At 42.6% G+C, this 27,152-nt stretch overlaps 1 protein-coding gene across 17 annotated transcripts in view; it reads right to left on the bottom strand.

Moving 5' to 3' along the window:
- Itpr1 (inositol 1,4,5-trisphosphate receptor type 1) overlaps positions 1-27,152 on the bottom strand; it is a 376,735-nt gene that overhangs the window by 144,695 nt on the left and 204,888 nt on the right. For all 17 annotated transcript variants that reach the window (XM_029556903.1, XM_008854568.1, XM_029556904.1 and 14 more), the window contains 12 exons: positions 26,314-26,452; positions 25,436-25,490; positions 23,228-23,393; positions 22,198-22,368; positions 21,660-21,722; positions 20,905-21,042; positions 16,125-16,250; positions 13,666-13,866; positions 11,377-11,628; positions 8,138-8,263; positions 7,077-7,205; positions 1,289-1,409 (listed from right to left, as the gene is read on the bottom strand). In XM_029556903.1, coding sequence (XP_029412763.1) covers positions 1,289-1,409; positions 7,077-7,205; positions 8,138-8,263; positions 11,377-11,628; positions 13,666-13,866; positions 16,125-16,250; positions 20,905-21,042; positions 21,660-21,722; positions 22,198-22,368; positions 23,228-23,393; positions 25,436-25,490; positions 26,314-26,452 — 1,687 coding nt within the window. The remainder of the gene's footprint in view (positions 1-1,288; positions 1,410-7,076; positions 7,206-8,137; positions 8,264-11,376; positions 11,629-13,665; positions 13,867-16,124; positions 16,251-20,904; positions 21,043-21,659; positions 21,723-22,197; positions 22,369-23,227; positions 23,394-25,435; positions 25,491-26,313; positions 26,453-27,152) is intronic.

Here is a 27,152-nt window from a genome sequence, read left to right as displayed (position 1 = left end):
TCTCTCTGCTTTTTTGTTTAGTCCCCCCACTCCCTGCAGTTCTGGGGATTGTGTCCAGGGCATTTGAGGCAAGCGTTCTACCCCTGAGCTACATCCTAGTTTTCGGTCTTTCTTATCACTGCTGCAAGTGTTGAACAATTTAACTTCACCAATGTGTTGCTGAGCCAGTCAGTCAACCACATCTTCAAATTTGAACCAGCTTACTTTGGGGCAAGGACTCACTCAGACATTATACTTGGCCTGAACAGGCATGCCCTCTATGAATTGCGGTCAAGTCTGAAGAAAGCAAAAGGCCATCCAGGCATTCTCTCTCAGGGCTCTGAAAGGGTTCTTTTCATGAACATCTAGGGTCTATATTTTCAAAAGCCTAATCGCTCACGTGAAATACTAACACACACACAGACACACACACACACACACACACACACACACACACAGAGGCACACACGCATGCACATGAGCATGCACATAAAAGACAGCCAAGGATTCACCAAATCGAAGCAAAATGTCTTCACAAACATACTCTTCCAATATTTTAACCAAGTATTTCAAACTAACTAGAAGAGAGGAATCTGAAGTTCTTCCCGCAAAGGAAGGCAATTAACTGTCACGGTGTATCCCTGAAATATATACAATGATAGTGCCACTTACAATTGTTGTGGAAAGGGCCGGAGTAGAACTCAGGGGTAGGATGCTTGCCTAGTATGTACCAGACCTGGGTTCAATACCCAGCACAGCCAATTTTAAAAAAAAGGTCTGGAAAGGAGAAATAATTTTTCCAGTTTCCTTTCAGAATGGCCCGTGAGACATGAGACCTGGGGGGAAGTGAAGTGGGGAAGGGGAATCACCCATTGAAGAAGGGGATACAAGCAGTCCATCACTTTTGAGAAAGGGTGTTCCTTGGAATCTAAAGGGTGCTTTACAGGAATGAGAGTTTCTGTATAGCCAAATGAGTCGTCTGCTAGGTCTGCTGGAATAAACAATTCATGTCTTGAATGAGGGACTTCCCAAGACCTTGAATAGCATGTGTGGGCTGACTTGCCAATAACTGTCTGACATTTAACTATGGAATCTTAGTTTTGAAGGACAATCATAGGTTGGGACTTACTGGTTCTTTCTATAGGAAAGGCTGGCTTGGCAACAACAGAGGTTAAGGAATGAAGAAGAACTGGGTTCTGGGTCTGGCTCTGCAACTTCCAGGCTGTATAACTGTAGAAGAGCTGAAGCCCAGGGACTGGCAGGCAATTCATCTGCATCTCATTCTATCCAAACTGATTTGATATCTTACCTACATCAGAGAGCACCCGGATGCAGCTCTCCACAGAGGCTTTTTGGCTCGGCATTAACCAGTTGCAGTGGTAAACCCTGAACACGCCTTGTAAGAGTTGCACAAAGACAGGCTGGCGAGTCTGTAAGAAAGAGAGGCGGGCTGAAAAAGATTGTGTAGAATTCAGATGACTGATAAGACATTGTCTTATCAGAGTTTAGTAGGAGAAGGTAAGAGGTTGGATTCTAGAAGATATCTGCTGTGGTATGGGTGTTGACTAAGCCCTAAAGAGCCAAGTATTAAAGGCTTGATGCTACCAGGAGGGGGTAAAAACTTTAACAAGTGGGACCTAGTACAAGGTCCCTCAGTCACTGGGAGAAGGCCTTGAAAGGAATTATGGGACCCTGGCCTCCTCTTTGCTCCCTCCTTCTTGATTAGTTGAAGAGCTCTGCTTCACCACAAAATCCCACCATGATACGCTTCCTGGTGGCAGGCCCAAAGCACAGGGCAAACTGGAACTGAAATCCACTCAAAGCTATAAGCCCAAATCAATGTTTTCTCTTTGTAAGCTACTTATCTTAGGTTTTCATTATAGTGACAGGAAGATGATGAAAATAGTGCCCAGCCAAAGAGAAAAAAAAAATCAGCAGTATTTTAAAGCAATAAAATACCATTATCACAAACTTGATGTTATCCAATCAGTTCTGAGTACAACAATCAGCAGTAGCATCAAAGTCTCCAAACCAGGAATCTCATCCAGCTCAGAACTAGCAGAACTACCAGAGGCCAATTTTACTTCATTATTAGCAGCATCCACTTGAAAAACAGGTCCTAGCAAGGCAACCGCAAACTTTCCCCAAATGCCATATCCTATGAGCAGAATCTAGGCTAGCCCTGGATGTAAGATCTTCCTGCCTCAGCCTCCCAACATTTACATTACAAATGTGCTATCACACTCAGCTAGAATCTGTATGTTTTCATTTTTTACATTTATGTACGTGTGTGTATGCACACACACATATTTGGGTCCTCTGCAAGAGCAGCCAGTGCTTTTTACTGCTGAGCTATCTCTCTAGCCCTTCTGAGTGCTCTTAAAGTGAGGATTTTCGTCTCTACCCTCAGGGTAGCTTTGGATCTACCAAGCAGAGCTGTCCCAAACTGATGACCATGGTATGGCTTACCATAAAGTTACCTTTGCCTGGTCATCATTTTGGGGCAGATGATTCACACAGCATCACCAAAAAACTAGTTGAATAGAGCAAAGAAAAAATCAGGGAAAATTCTAAAGAAATTTCTGTGATTAAAGAAAAACAATGAAACATGCTAGAGGAAATGTGTACATTATAATGAAATAAAACAGGCTAATAGAAACTTCACAATTTCCTCTGTCAATATTATTCATGTATCTTCCCTTTCTTTTTTTTTTTTTTTTTTTTTTTTTTGAGACAGGGTCTCCCTGTAGCCTCAGCTGTCCTGGAACTCACAATGTAGACCAGGCTGGCCTTGAACTCACAGAGATCTGCCTGCCTCTGCCTCCCAGGTGCTGGGATTAAAGGCATGCACCACCACGCCTGGCTGTATCTTCCCTTTTTAAAGTGCATTAATACTTGCTAGACATGTCATGTATGATCTCATCTGGGCCTTCATAATTATTCTACGACATGGATATTACCTTCATATAAACAGAAAACAAAGGCTCAGGAAGGATACAATTTTCCAAAAGAGCTAAGAGGAGATGGCAGAACAGTGAGTCAACCTCATGCCCATTCTCTCCATTCAGTGTGCCTGGGAGCCGGAACCTCAGCGCTTTCTTCAGGAAATACACTCTGACCTGCACTCCCAGCCATCCAAACAGTAAAGCACATTTCTAATAGATGTCAAGGACATGGGAAGCCAGAGGAATTGGCTGAGAAACCCAAAATCAGTTCCTGGGTTTGGTGACTTCTTAGTTCCTGAGTTGAGACAAAGGGCCGGTAGAAACAGTCATTTGTCCCAAGCGTATCCCAATGGCCAGGCCCTGGCTGTGCTTCATGCAGATCTCATTTAGCTCTCAACATGACCCTGTGATGTAGGAGTGGTGTTATTATAAATACTAAACATGGACTGAAACCCCTACAGACTACCTCACAGAAAAGCACCCCTTGACTAAGTAAATTCAACTAAACCAGCATTTATAAACCACCTGTTTTGCCCCGACACTGATACAAAAGATGACCAAATGGGTCAGAGTAGCTGCCTCCAAATTGTCAAACACAATACACAATCTTGTGACATCAGCTCACTTGACTTCTTGGCAAAAGGACAAGGTTGTGCCTATGGCTGCTGTATTCAGATAATCAAGACCCAGGCAGGGATCGCTGCAATTTCAGGATGTGTCCACCAGGGGGTGTGACGGGAAAGTGGTGGAACCTTGACTGGGGAGGCCTGGTGTAAGGGCTTTTCTTCCTTCCTTTCCCCCACATCCCCCCCTCCCCGCATCCCTTCCTCTCTCCTGCCTCCAGTTCAGTTTATTTTGTAGTTCTATGCACTCCCACCTTGCTTCAGCAGAACAGAACTGAAGCAGGTGTTTCATGGTATAATGTAAAATTAATGAGTTGTCCATCACCTTCTTCCTAGCTCTCCCCTGTCCTGGGGTACCAGGGGTTCCACTTGGTTCTAAATCCTAACATGCCAACATGGAAACTCCTGGATCTTTCTCAGCCTTGAATCATTTACCTTCTCTCTGGGGCCCCTGTAGTTCATCATTTCATTGCCTTGGCTAGGACTAATTTATTTTTATCTTTGGCCATTACCCCTCTTCTTAGGCTCACGAATTAAAGTGCTCACTCAACAAATTTACAGCTAGGTGTCAGCCGAAATGTCAAGTACAAAGGACAGAGCAATATATGAGACAACCATGCATATGAGGCAGGACTTTGCCCTCCTGTGGTCCACAGTCTACAGAACAGTACAGGCTCCCACGCCTGAACTGCTTGCTAGACCAGGCACTGAATATCTCAAATAAACATTACTCCTCATTCTCACGAGAGCATGCACAGTTGATATTATATCCTGTTGGACACACAAGAAGTTCTAAGCCAGGCGTGGCAGCACTTGTAATCCCAGCTCTTGAGAGGTAGAAGCAGGAGGATCAGGAATCCAGGGCCAGCCTTGGCAACAAAGTGAGTTTGAAGCCATCCTCTCTACATGAGACCCTATTTCAAATAAAGAAAAGGGGGAAAAAAAACAGAAGGGAGGAGAAGGCAGGGTGAGGTAGAGAGGAGGGTAGATGAGGGTAAGTCCTCAAATTCAGTGACTTATCTAAGTTAACAAAGCTAGTGTAGGACAGAATAGAGATTTGAACCCATCTCTATCCTGTTCTAAGGAGCTTCCAAAATTCTATTCTCTTCCCTGGATTCTGCATTTCCAATTGACTCTTGAACATTTCACTGACAACTCAAACATACTACATCAAAAGCAAAGTTTATCACCTTCATCTCTGACATATGTCAAGGGAGGGAGGAAGAAACCTAGTGAGTAAGATATGCCTTTCAACAGATAAAAAAAAGGAGAGGCGGGGCTGGAGAGACAGCTCAGCGGTTAAGAGCACTGACTGCTCTTGCAGATGACCTGGGTTCAATTCCCAGCACCCACATGGTGGCTATGAACCATCCTTAACTCCAGTACCAGGGGAATCTGAAGCCCTCTTCTGACCTCCGCGCCATTGCATGACATGGGTGCACTCACATACATGCAGGCAATACACTCTTACACATAAAATTAAAATAATAAATATTTTTTTTTAAAAAAGGAGAGGCTGTGAGACCATTATAAATAGTATTTACTAGCAATAAATGGCTCAGAAATCTCTAAGTCACCTTTAAATATGGAGGCCCTAGTCTGGGAACTATTGGAGACTGAGCACTACTGGATGAGGGAGTATAGGTCTTAACCAACAATCTCTAGCTAGGTTGACTAGACTTCAGTGGATGAATTTGCACCGAAGGACATCTGGGTAGAAGTGCTTGACTGGATAGGACTAAATGTATAGAGGAATACATGAGGTCCAGTGGGCGGACATGGGGGGCAATAAAATTTAAATGTGTCCATGTGTGTATGTATACGTATATGTATATGTATTGGCATACAACTTTTGGGAGTTAGTTCTCCCCTGACACCCTGTGGAATCAGGGGATCAAACTCAAGTGGTCAGGCCTATGTAAATGCATCTAACCACTGAGCTATCTCACCAGCCCACAAGTACACGTTCAATGGTTTTCTAATTCCCTTGACTGATGCCCTCTGGCATTTCGGTTTTCAATACTGTGTTATGTTCTCCAGGAACAAGGGCATTGCTATGGCAGTTGTCACTATATTACGAGAGAAGCAGGTCTAACCTCACTAACCAAGCAGCTTTCCTGGTTGATTCTCAATGTCAAAGTATAAACACATGCACTTAGCATCTAGAAAGCTCCTGTTCTCTTCCTCCACAACTAAGCACAGACATTCAAAGGTGCATGCTAACCATATCACTCTATGGGTTAGCCTCTGACTTTCAGTTATTTCTAAACTAAATAGAAGTTTCTCATTATCACTTATGAAAATATACTTTACTGAAAACTTAGCAGTTAACTTTACAGTGCAGGGAGGAAATCATGGCTATGCCACTTACCACCTGTGAGCACAGCTGAGGATGACAGCCAAAGCCCTGAGCTGAGTTTACTCAGTTGCAAAATTCCATCTACCTCACAGCCTGTGCTGAGTTTACATGAATTCTTTTATGCACTTACTAAAACACAGTACCAACCATTACATGAATACTACATTGACTGCAAATCACTCTTCCCTTAGAGAATTTACACGTACTTTTATTATATGGCTGTCATTCAGTCATCCCAGGCCAAACATGGGTCCAAAACAAAGACAATTCAGATCTTTCTGGTTATAAGAAATCAAGTTCTGTTTACATTCTGTAGCCCGCACGAATGGGCCTGTGGTGTACTGCCACAGCACCTGGATCAGATCTAAGTTACATGAAGAAAACTGTTTCCAGGTAACAGAATAATGATGTCCCCTAGGTCCACTGATTCCAGGCTTTGCCGAGGTTAAGTACATTGAGAATCCTCCCGCATGGCTATAGGGCTGGACACTGACCAACTTCAGGAGGTATTCTGCACACAGAATTCCACATGAATGGTGCCCATGAAGCCAACATAGCAGCCCTTCTGTTACACTAAGCCACCCCCCACCTTGGCCACACAGCACTTCTGGTGAATACTGGGTGCACACTCACAGTTAAGAGAGAGATTTCCAATATTTGGAGACTATTGAAGAGGGGTTAAGAAAAGAAAGAATTTTAGGGTGAAAACAAACATTCTGAAGTAGAGTTGGCCTTGTGTATCCTTGTGTTGTTCTGCAGAATCAGTTGATCAAGAGTTAAAATTCTTGAAAAACAGGTCTTTACTGAGCACATACACTAAACAACACAGAATACCTACTATTCACACAACAGCTGCTTTGCATTACACATTGCAAGCAATCTAGAGACAATTTAAATTCTGGGAGCATGTGTATAGGTTCTATGCGGGCACTGTACGATTCTGTATACAGGACTAGCGCATTCTTGGAATTTGGTATGTGGGACAAAGGAGGTCCTGCAGCTGATCCCTATAGACACCATGGGTCAGCTGCACTTCTGTTCCTAAGGGCCCATTAAAGCTACCTTGCACCTGTCTTTGCAGGTGGCTTGTTTACAGCAGCTCACTCTCCCTGCATTGATCCCGACTGCAGACACCTACATGACAATCCTGCCCCATGCAGTGTCTCTCACCTGCAGAGTGGTGCTCTGGTCTGAGAAGGGAGAGCTGAAGAAGGTAGTAACGATGCTCATCACGATTTCAGTGACATACTTCTCCAAAATGGAGTCTGCATGCTTCCTGTCACTCGTGTTGTTACAAGCCTAGAAGACAGACGGATGCTGTAAACACAACACCCAAACCTACTTCAGAATACTGAGAAGCCCATCACAAGTGAAAGATCTGTGGATCAATATTTATCCCTGAAAGAAGTAATTATAGCAAAATAAATAAATAAATAAATAAATTCTGCAATGGAGAAAACTCAAATTGGTACAGGACTGGCACGGCTATTCATTCAACTTCCTGCGTGTACCCAGAAACTCTAAAACCATGAAGAGCAGCAAGATGTATTGGAATCAGTTATCTGTATACTCTCCATCATCCATATAATCACAATGCACCATGAGGCCAATGCTCTGTAATTCAATCACAATTTTACTAAAATACATTGTTCAAAACAGGAGGCTATAACTTGTAATATCTGACTATATAGGTCTGAGTTAAGAAGCTACCTCGAATTTCACCTGAATGCTACTTAATTTTTTTGCTTAGAGTAAGATTAACTCTTTAGCCAAGCATGGTGGCATGCAACTTTAATTCCCAGCACTTGGGAGGTAGAGGTAGGCAGATCTCTGTGAGATCAAGGCCAGCCTGGTTAGCATAGAGAGTTCTAGGCCAGTTGGCGCTATAGGGAGTTCCTGTCTCAAAGTAAACAACCAAAACAAGATTAGCCCTTTCTAAGGTTAGAGAATACATTTTAAACAAATGTATTAGTTCTATACCTTGAGATATAAATTTGCTTATATTACAAAACAAAATAAGGAACTACCATAAAGAAAACAAGTAAGGATTAAAAATCAGGTCGTAACAACAGACTTCCAAATTCTAGCCATAATACTGGCCAGTGTCATTACATATTCACAGAATGAAATTCACAACTGGTTTTACAGCATTTCTGGAACACGGAAGACAGGCACATACAATGTATGTACGTGAGCATACACAGAGAACATAAGCATACACACAGCCTCACCCTGCAGATGTCCACGAGGAAATTCTCAAACAACTTCCACATGTGATTGCTGGTGTAGATCTCCTTCATCTCCACCTCTGTATCCACATAGCAGTGATTCAGGAAGTTGATGTAAGCAATTTTAACCTGGAAGACAGAAATGAGCTTGTGTGAAAATCCAGCTTGGTGCACTGGGACCCGACCTGCTGCAGCCTTGCCACAGCGAGAGGCACAGCTCACAGCCACTCACTCCACTTCCCCTCTGGCTTTCACTTCTATGGTCTTTTGATATCCTAAAGTTAAAATCATAAAATCCAAAACCATAAAGCTTTAGGAAGAGAGTATGTTTATGATCTCAAGGTAAAAAAAATGATGAAAAAATCTCCAACTGTAGGAGAGGGTCAAGTTTGACTACACTTGAGGACTTCCGTCCATGAGAAGGCACCATTAGGAGAGAGTTGCATGGCTCAGGCTGGGAGACATTTGTAATGTGTGAACCAGGGACGTTACAACATATGTCCACACAGCTATGCATGTAAGTGTGCCCAGCAGCACCATTCACAATAGCCAACACAGGGAAACAATACAAGGTCCATCAGGGGCCACAACAAACAAAATATGTAACCCTTTAGAACATAAATGAAGAAGTATCGATGCATGTACAACTTCTATGAATTGCAGAAAATTATACTAAGTGAGAATTCTCCCAGAAAAGAACATACATATGTGACTCCATTTATACAGACTCACCACAAGAGGCACAGAAGGATTCACAGTTGCCCAGGCCTAAAGAACTGTAATGATGAATGACTATTAGCTACTATGGGACTTCTTCTGGGGTGACTAGATTATGATGGTGACTGTAGGACTCCATGAATGTATTTGAAATACACTGCATTGTTCAGGTTAAATGAGTGAATTTCTTGATACATGTTTCAAAATAACAGAACACTACAAGGTATTACTCAACAATGAATGGACTGGGGAAAAAAAAGGACATGATAGTATCAAGGGTCAGCAGAGTGGGGTTGGGGGGACAATGAGAGCTCTGAGGTGAGGAGGGATGGCAAGCAGGGTAAGTCTTCTAGAAAACATTGGACATTACCAAAATGACCTGCAGAAACACATCCCCTATGGTCCAGCACTACGGCCTCTAAGTGCATACCCTCAAACCAAGGGTACACAGGTGGGTCAGGATCCCTGCAGTGGTTCTAGCAGCCCAAAGCTGGAAGCAACCCAAAGGAACAGCAACAGAAGGAGAAGTTACATTGTGACAGAACTAAAGATAGGCATGCTCCAGCCAGAAACAGTGGTACACACTTGTCATCCTAGCATTTGGGAGGCTGAGGTAGGTAGAAGGACTGTAAGTTTGAGGCTAGCCTGGGCTACACAGTGAGTTTCTATCTCAAACAAAATGAGAAATAAAGTCTGTATATGTCAAGATGATCACACCTGCATAAATGAGGATGGCTCTGTCTTGACAACACAAAGCTGCAAGTTATAAGGACAAAAGAATACATAAAAGACAAAGCATGGCTGAACACGGTACAGTACAGGGGTGTGTACTGAAAATCATCGAGTACATCAGGTCAGCTCACAGCACTTGAGGTGGCCCACTAGGGGTAGATAAGGACAGCACTTTCTTCAAAGAAGAGAAGAAACCCCAGCAATTCCTGTTCATACTACACCTCCCTCATTTCTGGAATTCTGCAGCTCCCTTTGGTCAGAGCAATGTGGACTCAAGCTGTTGAAAAGTACTTGCCTCAGGGCAGATGTGGTGGCCCATGTCTTGAATCCCAGCAGAGGCAGAAAGATCTCTGTGATATCAAGGCCAGTCTGGTCTACATAGTGAGTTCCAGGCCAGCTCGGGAGACCCTGTCTCAAAAAGACAAAAACAACAAAACCCAAAAAACCAACCTCTTGTCTCTATCTGATGAGAATGTCTGATAACACTTGGTGTGGGCAAGGCAGTAAGAAAAAATGCAATCTCATTTTTTCCTTCTTGTCATTATTATTATATCATTTTATTATAAATTCAACACTCAAGAGAGGAAAATAAGGGGATACCTGTTTCATGAAACCGAACACAACTATAAAAGAGGAATCTGGAATTTCTTTATAGAACGATACAAAAAAAAGGTAAAGCATTAAAGTACAGAATACTGATTCTAAAATGTGGCATTTTATATTTAGAAAACAGGGACAGAGAAAGGATATATACTTACAAAGTATATATAAGATATGTGTTTAGACAGCATAATCCTAAATGAATATATAAGAGCATAATGCATTCCTGTCTTTGAGGTGGGCAGGAGCATTTGCATGGTTCATCTCTTTAGAGTGTTTACTACTTTCAAACTGCATTAGCTTTTGAAAGCAAAGACCAAAACCACAGTAGTATATATGCTTGATATGTATCACATATGCCACACATATATTTTTAGTTTAAAATATAATCTGTATACATTTTTAAAATAAATATCCAGAAAGCAGAGTTGTGCAGTGGAAGTGTGCTGGGCGCATAAAATAAATATCCAAGGAGAAAATATTTACTACATGATTTATTTAACAGTATGTACAAACAGGGAAAATGGAGGTCCAGAAGGATTGACTTCAAAATTTAACAGGTATTTCTGTTTGTTTGTTTGTTTGAGACAGGGTCTTGCTCTGTGGCCCTGGATGCCCTGGAACTTGTTATGTAGCCTATGTTAGCCTCAAATTAGTGGTAATTCCCCTACCTCTGCCTCTCGAAATGCTGGGACAACTGGCATTTGCCACTACACCTGGCTTTGTGAGTACTCTTTAGGGGAACTGAAATTACAGACAATTTTTATTTCTTACAATTACCTGTAGTTCCTGAATTTGATGTAATGACCACTCATTATTTTTGTACTAAGAGTTTTTGTTTTAAAAAAAAAATTAACTTACAAGTAAAATATACGCAACTGAAGGATATCTCCACCCACTGTTAACCTCATTTCTAGGAAGTTAATTCACGGCACATCCTCTCTGAGCAATAGGCTCAATTAGTTCCACAGCCCCAAGGCTTTTATCTCACTCTGGATAGGCAGCTTCCTTTCACACAAACCCAATGCCTAGAAAAATGCTGTTCTAGTGAAATGAAGTCTTTTTGCAATATGGACTGCGGGTGTCAAAGTCCTGACCGCTCATTAGCTTGGCCACCAACCCTCCCACCCAGCCACAGCCCCATCAACTTCACAGAGACTGAGCGAAGGGGCCTTAGCACCTGTCAGGCTCACCTCAGGGATGCAATCTTCATGGGTGACCACTCGGACAATATCATCGAGTGGGAGCAGGGAGTTGCACTTGATCTCTGTGTAGACATTCTTGCCCTCAGTGCACACAGCCAAGAGCTCCACCAGATGGATATGATACATGAGAGGGCTATTCTCATCCATGCGGTCCCGCTCTGACCGCATCATTTGGATAAGAGTCTGGAAAGAGGCTCTGTCGTTGTAGAACACGAGGACGTCTTCTCCGGAATTGACCAGCTACACAGAGAACAAGGCTCATTTGCATTGCAAGCTCGCAGGAGTGGGCAGCCTTATAAACTCTATTTGCAGGGTAAGAGAGATTTACCTTCCTAGACCAGTCTTGCCTATATCACTAAATTCATCCAGATCTTGTTCATTTCTAAACTGACCAACCGAAAATTCTTAACCGCATCATCTAAATTCACAGATACAGGATAACCATGGCAATCCTAAAAAATCTATTTTGGGAAGGCAGTCTACACACCAGCATTTACGTATTAAGTGGGAACACAGACTGTAAGCCTGCACCTATACTTCCAAACCTAGTAATCAGGCTATCATTTTTTGACTTTAAATGTTTCCATCTTGTAGTATATTTTACAAGGCATCCTGTTGCAAGTCTTTCATCCAGTGTCCCCTATCTTCAATCACAACTTACCCACTTCTAATTAAGATATATTTTCCTTTCAACCCTTACCAAAACTAATTTTCAGCTGGACATGGTGACACATGCTGGTAATCCTAGCATCTGGGAGACTGAGGCAGAAAGATTAAGATTATTAAGGCCAGCCTTGACTGTCTAGTGAGTTTCAGACCAGCCTGGGATATGAGACCCTGTCACAGCACAAAATAAAACATTGGTTCCCTAGGATATGACTTCCAAAAATCTATTTTAAAATACATCAATTTGGCCAAGTGTGGTCAAAGTTGGCCAAGTTCTACCTTTAATCCCAGAACTTGGGAGGCAAAGGCAGTTAGATCTCTGTGAGACTGAGGTCAGCCTGGTCTACATTGGAAGTTGCAGGCCAGCTGGAGTTACAAGGAGACTCTATCTCAAAAAACAAAAAACAAAAATTAAAATGAAAAAAATCAATTTTAGCACTTTATGAAATACAAAAGATAAAAAAGGCTGGCACAGAAGTCAAAGTAAATATGGTCAATAGTATTTACTCACTGTCAGTACAACTCAGTATTTGCAGGATTTTATTTTTATTTTCTGCCATTCCTAGGGATTGAATATAGGACTTCATGCGTGCTGGACAGGTGATCTGCCACTGGACTACATCACCCAGCACTCTATATGTTTACCAACAACTAACTTTCATGAACTTTAAGTTTGTAATGGATCCTAAGATAAATACTTCTGCTGGGTTACCAAACCTAACTGTGTCTCAGTTTCTTGCTAAGTAAAAATAGGGACAAATATGAGCTGTGACTCAGAGTTCTCTCATGTAGAATACATAATTATATGCCCATTGCTCAGAACAGTATCCAGAACACAGCAGTCTTCCATAAATGCTAGCTAATATTGTCATCATTAACTTGTGTAATCCACCCCACAACTCTTTCAAGTGGAGACACTCATTTTACAGAAATACTCAGAGGGCTTGAGATGTCAAGTCATAAGGCCCAGTTCAATTAAGCTGGCAAAGCAGTTAGCAGGCACCTGTGTCCTAGGCTGAGCTGACTCTATCCCACTGTACCTGGAGCTCTACAGGTAGATGGCATGATAAAACCAAGCATAGGTGACTTTACTCAAGATTCTGTGGAAGCCATCACTGTTTGCAGGGTATGCCGTTCAAATCAGAAACGTTTCATCCACAAGGAGCCAACTCCCACAAAGAACTTCAAATAAAACTTTTTTTACTTTGATTCTGCAGACTATCTTATTAGTGTGAAACATTAAGTTAGAGCTGTTCAGTCTAATTATTCAGGTGAATAATTAAATTAAAAAGTCATAATCCCACAGAAGAGAAGCTGCTCTGGCTGACTGGCTCCTACCCACATTTAATTCATTCACCGTACACCAGCCCATTGTTCACCTTCCTTTGCTCTCTCTGAAGAACCCAAGTCAAACTCCTTGCAATAGACTTATTGTTATGAAGAATCAGATCAGACTCCTGCCTAAGCCACAAATATGAAATTCCACACACATACAATTACATTCTGCCCTTCCATATGGCTCCCGAAGAGGGTGCCAGATCATACAGATAAGATTCACTTAAGTTTCTACAGAACACCAGATGGAGGCATATTGAAATGCATCACTGTCACCTCAGCCATGACCATGTCTTGGCACTTTTTTATGAATTTCCCTTCTGCCTTGACAATTGTCTGCAGGAACTTTATATACTGGACGTTCCGCCCATGGGTCTCTATGCAGTGAACGAAGTGCTGGACCACTCTCTCATTGATCTCACTGCACAGCTGGAAGTTGTTCATGAAGATGTGCTGCATAGTCACTGCCTCCAGGATCTGGCACAAGAGAAGGACCAGAAGACAAGGGTAAGGTAAAAAAGAGGCCAGAGCAGGTTAAAGCGTGAGCTAAACGTGGCCAGCACAAGCAGAGGCATGCATACTCTGAAGACGTTTCACTCTTCCTGTCACACTACCTTCTCTTTTCAGTAAACTTTTAAAATGATAACCGATGATATTCAGATAAATGGATTGTGCAAGGATGGTACCACATGAAGATACAGAGCAGGCTTCCTTCCTGTCCCATCCCATAATTGAGTTACTGAAGCCATGCATTAGTTTTGCCTGTCCTTGAACCTCATATACTGTCTTCATCAATATGCACATCCCACTTCATGAATATGCAACAGTGCATATTTGGGGACCACTCCTAGGTTTCACACACAGTATTATTCATGTCACAATTATGACCAAGAGTGTTGCTCACAACATTCTTATCTACATCTTCTGGTGAAGCAAATTTTCATTTTCTGGTTCTATTGAAAACAACAGAAATTCCAGAAATGGAATTGGTGGGTCACAGAACAGAAATTTGTTTTCAGAAGATACCGTGAAACAGTTTCTGAAAAGGTGTTTTGTACATTTTACAGTAAAGCTTACAGAATAGTACAGCTACTCCGTATCTTTGTCAGTACTGTGTGGTCGGTCTCTTTGATTTTAGTCAAATGCTGTTTGGCATATAGAAGTCGATCTGCATTTGTCTGCTGATTCATTTGTGTGTGAGCATGTCATTCCACCTACTGGTCACTTCGGTATGCTCTAGTAAGGAGTGTCCATTCAAGTTTTTTGCTCAGTTTTAAAAGTAGGCATTTCCCTTATTATTAAAAAATGTGTTGTATACGTGTGGAATATGAACTCTTTGAGCATATGCAGTACAGTATCTTCCCCCATTCTGTGGCTTGCTCTTGGCTGTTCTTAATGACAGCATGTCAGGAATAAAAGCTACTTTTTTTTGGTCTTTTTGAGACAGGGTCTCCCTGTAGCCCCAGTTGGTCTGGAATTCACTATGTAGACCAGGCTGGATTTGAACTCACAGAGGTCCACCTGCTTCTGCCTCCCAAGTCCTGGGATTAAAGGTGTGCGCTACCACACCCAGCCAAAGCTACTTTTATTAAAAACAATTTTATTTATTATTTTTATTTTATGTGTATGAGTGTATTGCCTACATGTGTGTAAGTGCACTTGTGTTGTGCAATGCCCACAGAGGTCAGAAGAAGGTGTCGAACCCCCTGGAACTGGAGTTAAGGGCGGTTGTTAGCCACCATGTGGGTGCTGGGAATTGAATTTGGGTCCTCTGCAAGAGAAGTGCTCTTAACCACTGAGCCATCTCTCCAGCCCCAGAAGCTACTTTTAACAAGGTTCAATTGGTTAATATTTTCCTTTATAATTAGTGCTCTTTGCACACTATAAGAAAACCAAGCTTTCCACCCAGGAGAGGACATTCTCATGTCATGTTCTAGGAGTTACTGATGCTACCAACTTTTATGCTTAATGTGAGGAAGGGGGCTGCGATCTTTTTATGACTTTTCTTTTTCTTAAGATGTCAAAGAGGTTACATGACCCCACAATCTAGCAATCCTTTTCCTAGAAGATTCCAGTGATATTACCGAGTGTGTGAGTGTGTGTGTATGTGTGTGTGTGTGTGTGTGTACAAAGATGGCATCTACAGTATTACTGACAAAGCCAAAAAGTAGACATTGCCTATTCACTAATAAGGAAGTTTTCTTAAAATAAAGTTACTACCATTTTATAGAATGCCTTTAAGCCATAAACACAGATAAAAAATTATATACCTCTGATTTACAAAGATAGCCACATAATGTGGTAAATGAAAAAAAATCAATGTGCAAGATAATGTGTGAAGTATGGCACAACTGTATACCAAGTATGCTATATTTACTTAGTAGATTTAGATATATTTAACACACGAACCCATAATATAGAAATGTTTTATGTGTATATATTGCTTAGTTTGCCAAATACTGAGACTTAGCACTTTTGTATTGATAAATATGACAAAGTAATAAAAGTTAGGAAAAGAGAGAAATTTATCTTTTCTGTAACCCCTTTTGCTCCTTTCCCCCCACAGCATCCTATCCCCCAAACCTGGGGAGTATTTATGTCCCCCTGACATTGGTCAAAATGTTCTCCTTTGGAATTATTGTTACTTTGTAACAAGTCTCAGAATCTACAACAACAAAAGAACAAGTTGTTCCCCGCAGCCCTCCCCATACAAGTTTGCAGACAGGCTATCTTACCCCTGGGTTGAGAAACAGGTTTATGTGTTTATGCAGCAAAGCTTGATTCTGCTGGTTGCCTGCACAGAAATTCTGCAAAAATTCATGAGCTAGCCTCATTATCTCCTGCATCTTGGTATCTTCGGCCTGCATGGGAGGACAGAGAGGAAAAGCACTCATCCCTGAGTCCAGATGCCAGTTTCTAGTCTATGGTAACACATTCTGCTACAGTGGGACCCAGTGCTCTGTGCTCAGGGCACTGTGGGTAGACTGGGACAACCAGAGAAGAAACCAGTGACATATTTGTCCCTTATGGATGAAGATGAATTCTCTCCCAAAAGCCATTAACACAAGCACAAAAGATTTTATTCAGGAAAAGGGCAACAGAGTCAAAGTTGATTGGAAGCTTCTGAGATTCCACTGAGTAGTGTTGGTGGAAACGTTTGAAGCCCTAGCTTTGAATACCAGAGCTGACAGCAAGAGCATGCCCACTTCATCCCTCAGCCACAGGCTAACCTTTTAAACCTACTGTCCACATAGTGACTTCCAGCAGCAGGTATAAGGGTAGAGGTTTATAAATCAGAGCAACTGCACCTGCCCTGCCACCTTTTCTTATAATCCCTGTCACATCTGTAAATTGAAGACAGCTTTCCCATCTGCAAAATGGGACAATACCTGCCCTGGGTATTCCACATGATTGGTTAGGTGAATCTTCCATATGTAAACCTGTGTGATTTCATATTAAAAATTTTGGTATTAAGTCTAAAGAGACAGCTCATCAGTTAAGAGTGTGTACTGATCTTCTAAAGGACCCAAGTTTGGTTGCTATCACCCACATCAGGTGGCTTACAACTGTCTGTAACTCCAGCTGCAGGAGATCCCATGCCCACTTCTGCCTCCATGGGCACTGCACTTGCACACACACACACACACACACACACACACACACACATACACACTTAAAAATAAAAACAGCAAGCCAGGTGTGGTGGCACATGCCTATAATCCCAGCACTCTGCAGAGGCAGGCAGATCTCTCTGAGATTGAGGCCAGCCTGGTCTACACAGCAAGTTCCAGGCCAGGGAGACCCTGTCTCAAAAAGACTAGAAAGGAATATATATGCTAGAGAGATGTATCAGTGGTTAAAAGCACTGGCTGCTCTTCAGAGAACCCAGGTTTGGTTCCCAGCATCCACATGGCAGCTAAAACCCATCCATAACTTCAGTTCCAGAGGATCTGACATTCCCTTCTGGTCTCCATGAGCATCTACACACATGCAGACAAAATACACACAGAAAATAAGCATATATCAATCAACAATTTAAAAAAATCAATCAAAAAGCTTAATAAAAATAAAATCTTTTAAAAATTGTTTTAGTAAAAAGTTAGTCTTTCATAAAAAATTAAATAAAAGCTACTGCTAGTCTGTCCAACTCTCAATCGGCAAACATTTAACATAGTAAAAACAGAATACCTGAGTTGCGAAGAACAAACAAGGTAAAATCAAGCTGGTACTGACCTCAAATTTCATCTCAAGCCAGGCATGGTGGCACATGCCTTTAATCTTAATACTAGGGAGAAAAGGCAGGTGGACCTCTGTGAGATCAAGGCCAGCCTGCTCTACATAGTAAGTTCCAGACAAGCTGGGAGTACAGAGACCCTGTTTCAAAATGACAAAAAAAAGTCAATAAAACCAGCCACAACAAAAAACAAAACAACAATAAAAAAACATAACCTCTACTGGCTGGCTTTCATAGCACTAGAAGGTGCTACACGTCACTGGCCAAGAAAGGTCATCGTCATCTCTACCTAGCTGTGAAATATGGGAGCTACAGTTACAACTGGACTAGCAAAATATGCCCACTGATGCAATAGTGACATGACTATTATAGGAGTAACCAACCACCTTTTAATTGGATTTAAGGCCCACTCCACAAGATGGAGATCATACCTGATGCTGTTATCAGGGCCAAGAACCTGAGGCTACACAGGTCACAGGCAATAGGAGAGAACCTACTACCATCAATTAGTGCATCTCTCAACTCTCATCAGAGAAGGTTTTTCTCACAGCAGATGGTGATTAACACAGAAATCCACAACTGGTCAACATGCAGTAAGTAAGAGACTGTGGAGTGCTCAGCCCTAAATGGGATACCTACATCATGCTCTTTTCTCCCAAGGCACAAGGGTCATTGCAGAAGAAAGGGCAGAAAGCTTGTAAAAGCCAGAGGTGGTAGATGAATACAAGGAAACTTGTCTGGACACCACAGGTTAGTTGCACATATGAACACACAGCAGTTATGACAGCATGCACAAGACCTGTGAAAACCCAAGCCAGACAGGGGCCCAGCATGTATGGGGGATGTGGATAGGAAGCCCCAGCCCTAGCTGAGGATTTGGTGGTAACTGACAGATGCTGGGAGAGGGTGTAACATCTGGTAGATTGACCAGTCTTCAAGGACATGGACCCATACCCAAGAGCATCTAGGAAACACCGATTAGACTTTATAGTCCTTACAGAAAACCAAAAATGACAAATTAATAACAGAAGACATGAAGTTGGAGCATGAGAAGGGAGGGGTAGAAAGGGGAGAGGAGTTCCAAGCATGATTAAAATACATTGCATGAAATTCTGGAATCAATAAAAATATTTTTTAAATAACAAAATGAGAATCTCCAAAATGAAAATCACTGTTCACACCCCACTGCCATCAATTCTCCTAAAGCATCTCCTCTATCACCTCCTCCTGTAGGCAGGAGCTGGCAGTAAGGAATTTGGGCCCTGAAACTATCTGCTTTGCTCTGATCCATGCAGACAACTTCCCAGCTCTGTGACCTGTAGTAAGCTACTTAACTACTCAGAGCCTCTGTCTCTTCATCTATAGAGGAGATGATGAAGGTACCCACATCATATGGCTGTTATAAAGATGGAATGCAAACATCCACATGGAGTACTTAGGTGGTGATTGCTCAGTACATGTCAGCTATTGGTTCTGGTCTGGACCAAGGTCAACAAACTTCTTAAAAAGCAAGTTAGAAAAATTTTAGGATTAGTGGATTGAGAAATTGAACCAAAAGCATTGGAGAGACTTGTGTAACTACTTGGAAATGCCATGGCCATTCTGAGCTGATATGCTGGGCAAACCCAGGCAATGGGTGAGAACTGGCCCATATTTCTAGCTTGCCAAACTCTGGACTAAAAATCAACCCTTGGAGAAGACAGCACATACCTGTCAGGAACAAGTGGCAGAAGGCATGTGAGCAACCAGCTCTGGCAATCAAACAAAACAGGAAAACAAGAGGACTTTAACAACAAGTTTTTGTAGGATGAAGTGGGAAAATTTCTAAAAGTTCTAGCTGTAAGAAATCAGAGGGCTCAGGATGGACATACACTGCTGGTTGAGGGCAGTAACCTTAAATAGTCCTGCATGCTTCCATTCTGCTACTAAAAAGGAAGCTGCTGTGAGCAAGGCGGTAAAGAGCCTTTGGGGTTTGAAGAACACTTTCACAAGGCAGGCAGACAGGCATGGAGGACACTGCATTCTAAGATGTTACTTGCTGGTGGGATTTTTCATTGTTCTCACACACTGGGGTGTTTATGTCCATCCCAAAGTGAGCAAAGACACAGACACACACACACACATACACACACACACACACACGCGTGCACAGAGTTCTGACTGAGTCACCTCCAATCCAATGAATAAATTGGAGCTCTATGAATGTCTCTAATACCAAAAACCAAGTCCTGGCCAGCAAATCACCTTCCCATACTACACACAGGGATATGTCAGGCAAAGTGTGTGTAAGATGCACGCCTGTATTAGCTCCAAGTTACCTACAAGTCTGACCTAGAGGGTTAAGCTTGTACTTTCCTTGTGGCTGGGAAAAAGGCATGGCTCACCTGATTTATAGGCTCCCCATAACTGAGGAATTGGCTTCCTTGTGGGGAATCTGAGCTGTAAGAGGCCTGGATTCTAGAGGGGAGAAGAACTGGCCCTACTACACACAGCTGTGCCATCTCAAACATCCCTGGACTCAAGTGTTTTCACATAAAGTGTTGGTAATGACACGTCTGTCTCATCTGTAAGTCCACAGTACAAGAGCCCTGCAATCCCTCAGCAATGGGCCTTTTTCAGGAGATCCTTTTCCAACAGGCCAGCCAGGTTCTCTGACCATCGCTGGTGAGCTCAGTCTAACTCTAAACCTCCCCAGACCCCAGTGACCCCATCTGTCTTATAGGTAAACCACAAAGTCTCACTGGATATTCCAAGGTTTGAATGAACATTGGCTGTTTACATAGATACTGGCTAGTACAGTTCCCAAATTTCTAATATCCAATTTCCAGGTAGAACACAGGAGGTCAAGTCAACATCTAACAAACAAAAAGAAGAACTTAGTCTCAAAACATACCCAGATGTACGTCAGGATCTCTAGAGTGAAAAACTCCCACATTCCCACATGCCTTTAATAACTTGTAAAGGTTAACTCGTTTTAGTCATGTTGGAAACAAACTTGAACAGCAACACCTAGTAAGTACATACAGCTCACATGTTGATGTGATGCCTATCTAGTACGGTTTGGGAGTGAAGGAGAATTAACTGGTTCTTCATTCTTTACAGAATCTTGATTGGAAGCAGTGGTAGGTATCTGTCTCATAATAAAAAACTTAAATTGCTTTATGCTCACAACAAGCCCATCAATGGCATGGCTCAACCAACAACATCCAAGCATGAAGGCTTTGGGAACCTGGATCCTGCCCACTCTCCAGAGAAGTAGCCTCAGGGCAGGTCCTGCTCACCTTCTCGTAGGGGATCTGCAGCAGCTCCAGCACCACAGCGTGTGCACCCATGTTCCTCAGCAGCCTCTGCTGCTGCTTCCTGCTCTTCCTCACCGAGGCGCTCTCTTGCACACAGAGCTTGCTAAGTCGAATCAAAATCTGAGAGAAAGCAATCAACCTCAGAAAAGTAGAAACTGTAGTTGGAAAAGGGTCACAAGGACAGGGGTATTCCTCCAATATGTAGTGCCCTTGTTGATGACATTAAGCCAAATCTAGTGAGACTAAGAATATGTCTTGCAGAATAAGTGGCAGATCAGGTGTCAGCAGCCAATGAGAGAAGTTCATAGTCACTAAAATGCTCTGGCCAATCAACTGCCAAGGTTGTGTTGAGGGGTTAAAAACACAAAGCTCCCAAACTCCCAACTTCGAACTACTCTATGCAAAGATTTCTAAAACCAAGTATGGAGATAAATCCTTGGTGATTATAAGAGTGAATCCTTCATTCATTACAAAGATTCAGAATAATGTGGTACCTATAGAAAAGGTTGCACCTATAAAAGGCAAGGACCCGAGAACTCTCAGATAATACATAGCACAACTGGGTTTCAAACTCAGACCTGAGGCAAAAACCCAAGCATCCAACCTAAGAGCTCTACTCTCTCCTTGCTGAATTTCACGTGAAGAAAAACCCCGAAGTACTTGTGTCTTTAACCTGCCTATCACTAACCCTCCCCAGACACTAGATAAGCCAATAGGTCAGCATGGGGGCATCTCACCTCTTTCACCACTCTGTAGTTGTAGCTGCTGGTGCTTTCATGCTTTTGTGGCTTATTCCCTTCCTAGGAAGCAAAGACACAGAAATGTGGTTGGTACATCACCTAGTCTGCTGTTGGGTGGCTAGGGTGAATAACACCCTTTAAGAAATCATGCAAATTTTGCACAGCTTTCCAACAGTCATGCTGGGTTCACAGTAAAGACATCTACTTATATTTAACTCCCTTGGAAGAAGTTGCCAGGCTAGGCTATGGCCACCAAAGGTTACACTCTAGTGGGTCTTCGAGGGAAACCTAGTGCTATTTCTATCAACAACGAAGTTTCTTCTATATTGTTCAGCGTGGCCCAGAGATAAGGCTAAACTTTGATTTTAAAGCTTACATCCTAGGAGAACAGCTATTACCCTGGCTACTTAGCAAGCAATCTCTTGGGAATAAAGCCCATCCGATCACCTGTGTGTCTATCTAAGAATGCAAGAGGATGCTTCTTTGTTTAAAAAGTCAATCCATCCACTCAGAAAGCCTAACATGTTTTGCTTACCTCGGTTTTTTTATGTTCATTTTCACCAGAGGCACCATCCATGGTTTCATCAGGTCCCTGACCCTTGTACACCCAGAGCTCAGACTTTTCCACAATGGACCGCAGCTGGTCCAAGTCTTGTTTGATCTGTTTGTAGTTGTCTACATCTTGACTGGTAACCAGCAGTTGGACCTTAAATGAACAGAATGCATTATCTGTGTGAACCTCAAAAAACACAATCCTGGGCAGGAGAGATGGCTCAGCAGTTTACAGTGCATACCGCTCTTGCAGAGGATGCAAGCTGGGTTCCAAGCACCCACGATGGGCAGCTCAGAACCACGTATAACTCCAGCTCTAAAGTATCAGATGCTCTCTTCTGACCTCCTTGGGCACCTGCACTCACATACACATTTCCACACACAGACACACAGCTATATTACACAATTAAAAAAAAAGAATCGAGGACTGAAGAGATGGCTCAGTGGTTAAGAACGTAGTACTGGAATTTGGTAGGGTTGGAGAGAGATGGCTCAGTGGTTAAGAGTACTGGCTGCTTCTTGCTGAAGACCCAGCACCCACATGGTGGATAATAACCATTCTTAACTCCAGTTTCAGGAGATTTGAAGCCCTCTTCTGTCCTCCTCAGGCACTGCACTTACACAGGTGCACTTACATACATGCAGGCATAATACACATTAAATTTGTAAAAAGAATGTAGTACTGGAATTTGGATCTGAGCTCCCATACAAAAGCTAGGCATGGTTCTGCAGGTGCCTGTGACCCCACCATTGAGTGGGGCAGAGATGGGAGGGCCAGAATCTGCCCCAAAGAAACAAGACAGAGAGTGATAGGTGAAGACACCAGTGTGCACAGGCTTGTGCACACCTGTATACACACACACACACACACACCACATACACAATACACACACAATACACACACCACACACACTACACCCCCCCCCCACACACACACAAAAAAACCCGACACTCTTTCCACTGCACACAACAGCTCCTTGGATTGGCAATGCCCACGTTAGCCATGGAAGTACCTGTTTGAAGGCCTGAAGGACCTCCTGCCTCTGACTGAAGTGTCGAAACAGGAGCTGCAGGGCCCCTGACACCAGAGGTGGGTAGTCATGCATCGTCAAGTGGAGCAGGACCCTAAGGAAGGTTCTACCACCATGATCATCCAAGTCCAGTGGTGTGTTCTCCTCACTACACAGGGGACAGGGAGAGACCCAGTCAGCCGCAGACCCTGGATCATACACATGTGTCCTGGCATAGCTGAACTGTGTTCCAGCTCATGGGACCTCACTTTTACTCAACTCCTTTTATAAGGCCATCTTGTTTTACTGTCAACCTCACTGTGAGAGGGAGAATAGGATGATTAAGACATTATTACAGTTGTTTAAACTGAAGTCCTTACCTTTCTAAGCTAACAAGACTGGCATCACAACAAGATTCCTGACACCTAGATTATGGTGTTCTTCCACTGGGCTTCATCTGTGGTACAAGAACTACAAATGGATGCGCTTTGAGCTTTTTTTTGTTTAAAATGCTGTAATTTAGTACTTACTAAATCATCTGTAATAAAGAACCAGCTTTTAAAGCTTCTAGTCTGCAGCTCTGAGTTATCTTGGACTATACACCAAGTCTGATTGTGCACTTGGACGCAGCACAGTATCAAATGGACATACACGTGCTCATGCCATGACTACATATATGTTCTGCATGTCTGTCATCACTAACTGGTATGGTCCCATGGGCCCTGCTTTGAGGAATATGGCCATGAACTAATAAAACTAAGTGTGCAACAAATAAGGATTAATGAACATATTATCGGGAGATACTTCACTATGATAATTTGTGTGTTGTTTACATAATGAAAAAATTCAAAAACACACTGGATTGAATGGTAGACTACAACTCACCTGGTCACCACTGGTCAATTCCTACTTTAGCTATGTCTAGTTAAAATGGCAAATGGTGAGACCTTCATGGTTGCAGGGTAATAAGAAAAGCACCTGGGAGCATCACATCTTCCAAAAGGTGTAACAGTTTCACTGCTGTACAAGATGAGGAACATGCTGGAGAGCTGAGTTGTCACATGGTACATGGTGTGTGTATAGCCATCACTTTGAACTCAAAATATTGAAAATGGATGTGCCGCAAATTTCATGGGTTTTATATTAAGCACTGAGGCAGACAGATGGTTAACACGCACAGTCCCCAATCACCTGGGCCTATGCACTATTCACATCTTTATGCAGTTCCCTTCTACTGGCCTTGGACTGTGCTCTGACCAACAGGACATTGTAAACATGGTGTAAGCAGCAGTATAATTAGCATTTACACACTACTGGCTTATTCTCTTGGAACATTTGTTTTTGGCCTCAGACATCATTCCATAAAGAAGCACAAACTATCCATGCTGAGAGAAGTAGAGACTCAGCCTTATAAACATCCCTGCCAAAGGACCACATATGTGAGTAAAGCGACCAGGAAGTGCTAATTCCAGTCACCACATCACTACAGTTGCATGACAGACCCCAGTGACCAGAAGAATCAGCCAACTGAGCCCCAGTCAACCCACAGAACTGTGAAAGGTGGTAAAATACTTGGTGTTTGAACTATTGAGATTTTTGGAGATGAATGTTACTAAGCAAGAGATAATCAAGTCAAGCATGCTAATTACAAGCACTGTGTGCACAGGATATTTAGTCCAAGTTTTAAGCTTATGGAGATGTGAGTTCAGAATGTTAATGCTTTATAGCAAAATTAAGGAGTGTGACATAAAGAAGGGTTCACATTAGGAACAATTAAAGAACAGACTGTTTTCTTTGTTGCATAGCCTACTAAAGAGCTCAGGGATCTAGCTTGTAGCTTTTCAGTGGGAGAAGTAAATGATGTTAGCAACTGCTCTCTGCTGTGAACCTCCACTCTCTAGTCTTTTGACTCTCATCATTTAAAAAAGAATGAACTTGTAAATGTATATATTTGGGACACCTCCTTAACTCCCTTCCATCCTAGGCAGGAAAGACACACACGCACACACACACACACACACACACACACACACACACACACACACACCACTTAGGGTAACTGTGATTTAAGTACTACGAACTCCAAACAGCAGTGCAACAAACAGAGCCTCAAGACAACAGTTACTAGTCTGATCAACTCCTTGGGGAGTTGCAGAAGCATTGCCTCTTGCATTACAGAACCGCCCACACAGTTACTGAAAGTGTACTTTCCTTCCTCCAAAGATGCCTTCTGCTTGCTCTTCAATGTGTTCAAAGTCAAGAGCACCTGAAAAGTGAGAGAACGTAACTTTAGATACGGCAAAGTCTGGCAACATGCTGGTGAACCTACCCTAAAGTGTTGCAGGGGCAAAGTAGGTAGGTGACCTGAATTTTCAATAGTCATGCCCTGCAAAGCTATGAGGTCAGGCTAGCCCACATGACCCACATATCTGTATTTTTGTTTTTCCTTTCTATTTTTTAAATTTATTTAGCTTTATTTTATGCCTGCATATGGAAGTGAATTTGTGTTGTGCAATGTCTATGAAGGCTAGAAGAGGGCACTGAATCCCCTGGAACTGGAGTTCTGGATGGTTGTTAGCAGCCATGAGGAAGCTGGGAACTGAACCTGGGTCCTCTGCAAGAGCAGTCAGTACTCTGACTCATCACTCTGACCCCTATCACTTTTTTCTTGCTAAAGGAGAACAAGAGCCTCCTTCCTAGGGCTGTGTTGGGTGATTATTTCTACCACTACCTTTCCCTTCTCTTTCTCCATATTCTGGGTAAGTGAAACTCCAGATATGGAGAAGTTGCTGGTGGACAATAAGGTTTCTTGCAGAAATTTTTTGTCTTTGTTTTGGGTTTTGGGTGCTTCAAAGGCAACCCCAACATGCCAACATGAGCTCTCAAGTCCCTAAGGACAAAGTAGACTACCTCCAAAACAATCTGGGTTCTTCCCAATAATCTCCTGCCCAGAAGGAATCCTGAAAATATAGTAATCCTCAAGAGCATTCACATTTTACCCCTTTTCTGGAAGATACTTCTTGGGTTCTCAAGTTGAATTTCACCCAGGCCATGTTCTGTGGCTGAAATTCCACTGTGGCATCACTAACCTGGTACATTACTCGGCCCTTCTTGGCTGCTATTTCCGGAAGATGTTTCCGATGTCTGGGAATTGCTTTCATCAAACTCCCGCTTAAATATACACAGGAGGCAGGAGATCCTATAATCCAACCTCACATTCAAAATAAACTAAAGATTCAAGTAGAAATGGAAACAGATTGGTTACATTAACATACCACCTTTAACACTTGGCCAAGCCACTGCACTCGCAGAGCCTGGTATCAGCTGTATCGACAACCTTAAGCACTGAGTCAAATGTTTGGCTTAGGTTTCTATAGTCATTTAACAACTGCAATCTTCTCGGGGGACATCAAGTCTGCCCATGACACCTTAGCTTCCTAATGTAAACAAGGCTTAGCATCCCAGAGAAGAATTAAGCACCTGGAATATTACCTCACTCACACCTCCCTCCTTCCGGAAATGCAACTTTATTTCAGAAAGGACTGAATGCCAACTCTGGGTCCAACACTAAGATAAAGTTGGCTGCTCTGAATTGAAAAGAACTGACAGAGATTTTGTTTTCACTCTTGAGAGTTAGCTTTGTTTGTATTTTCCAAGCATTTCTGATGGTCTCCTTTGATTTAGTTACAGCCCTGGGCTCTCACTTCGTTAATTTCCTATATTCCATACCCCTCCACTCCTGCAGACCTTTCCCCATGGTTATTAATAGAACCCAGAAAGGTGGGGAGATGAGCAGAGAACATCTGCTGGTGAGGGAAGAACGTTTCCTTTTTAATTGTTTTCAGTTGTGAGATTACGGTAAATTGGATGGGAATAGAAAGCATTTGTGTCAGGGGAGAACTTGCTGATAGAGCAAACAGAATAAGTC

Source organism: Nannospalax galili, unplaced genomic scaffold (genome assembly GCF_000622305.1).
Source record: "Nannospalax galili isolate Female #2095 unplaced genomic scaffold, S.galili_v1.0 scaffold846, whole genome shotgun sequence".
NCBI lineage: Eukaryota > Metazoa > Chordata > Mammalia > Rodentia > Spalacidae > Nannospalax > Nannospalax galili.
The sequence above is the reverse complement of the archived record's forward strand: the minus strand, read 5'-3'. Positions and strand labels throughout refer to the sequence as shown.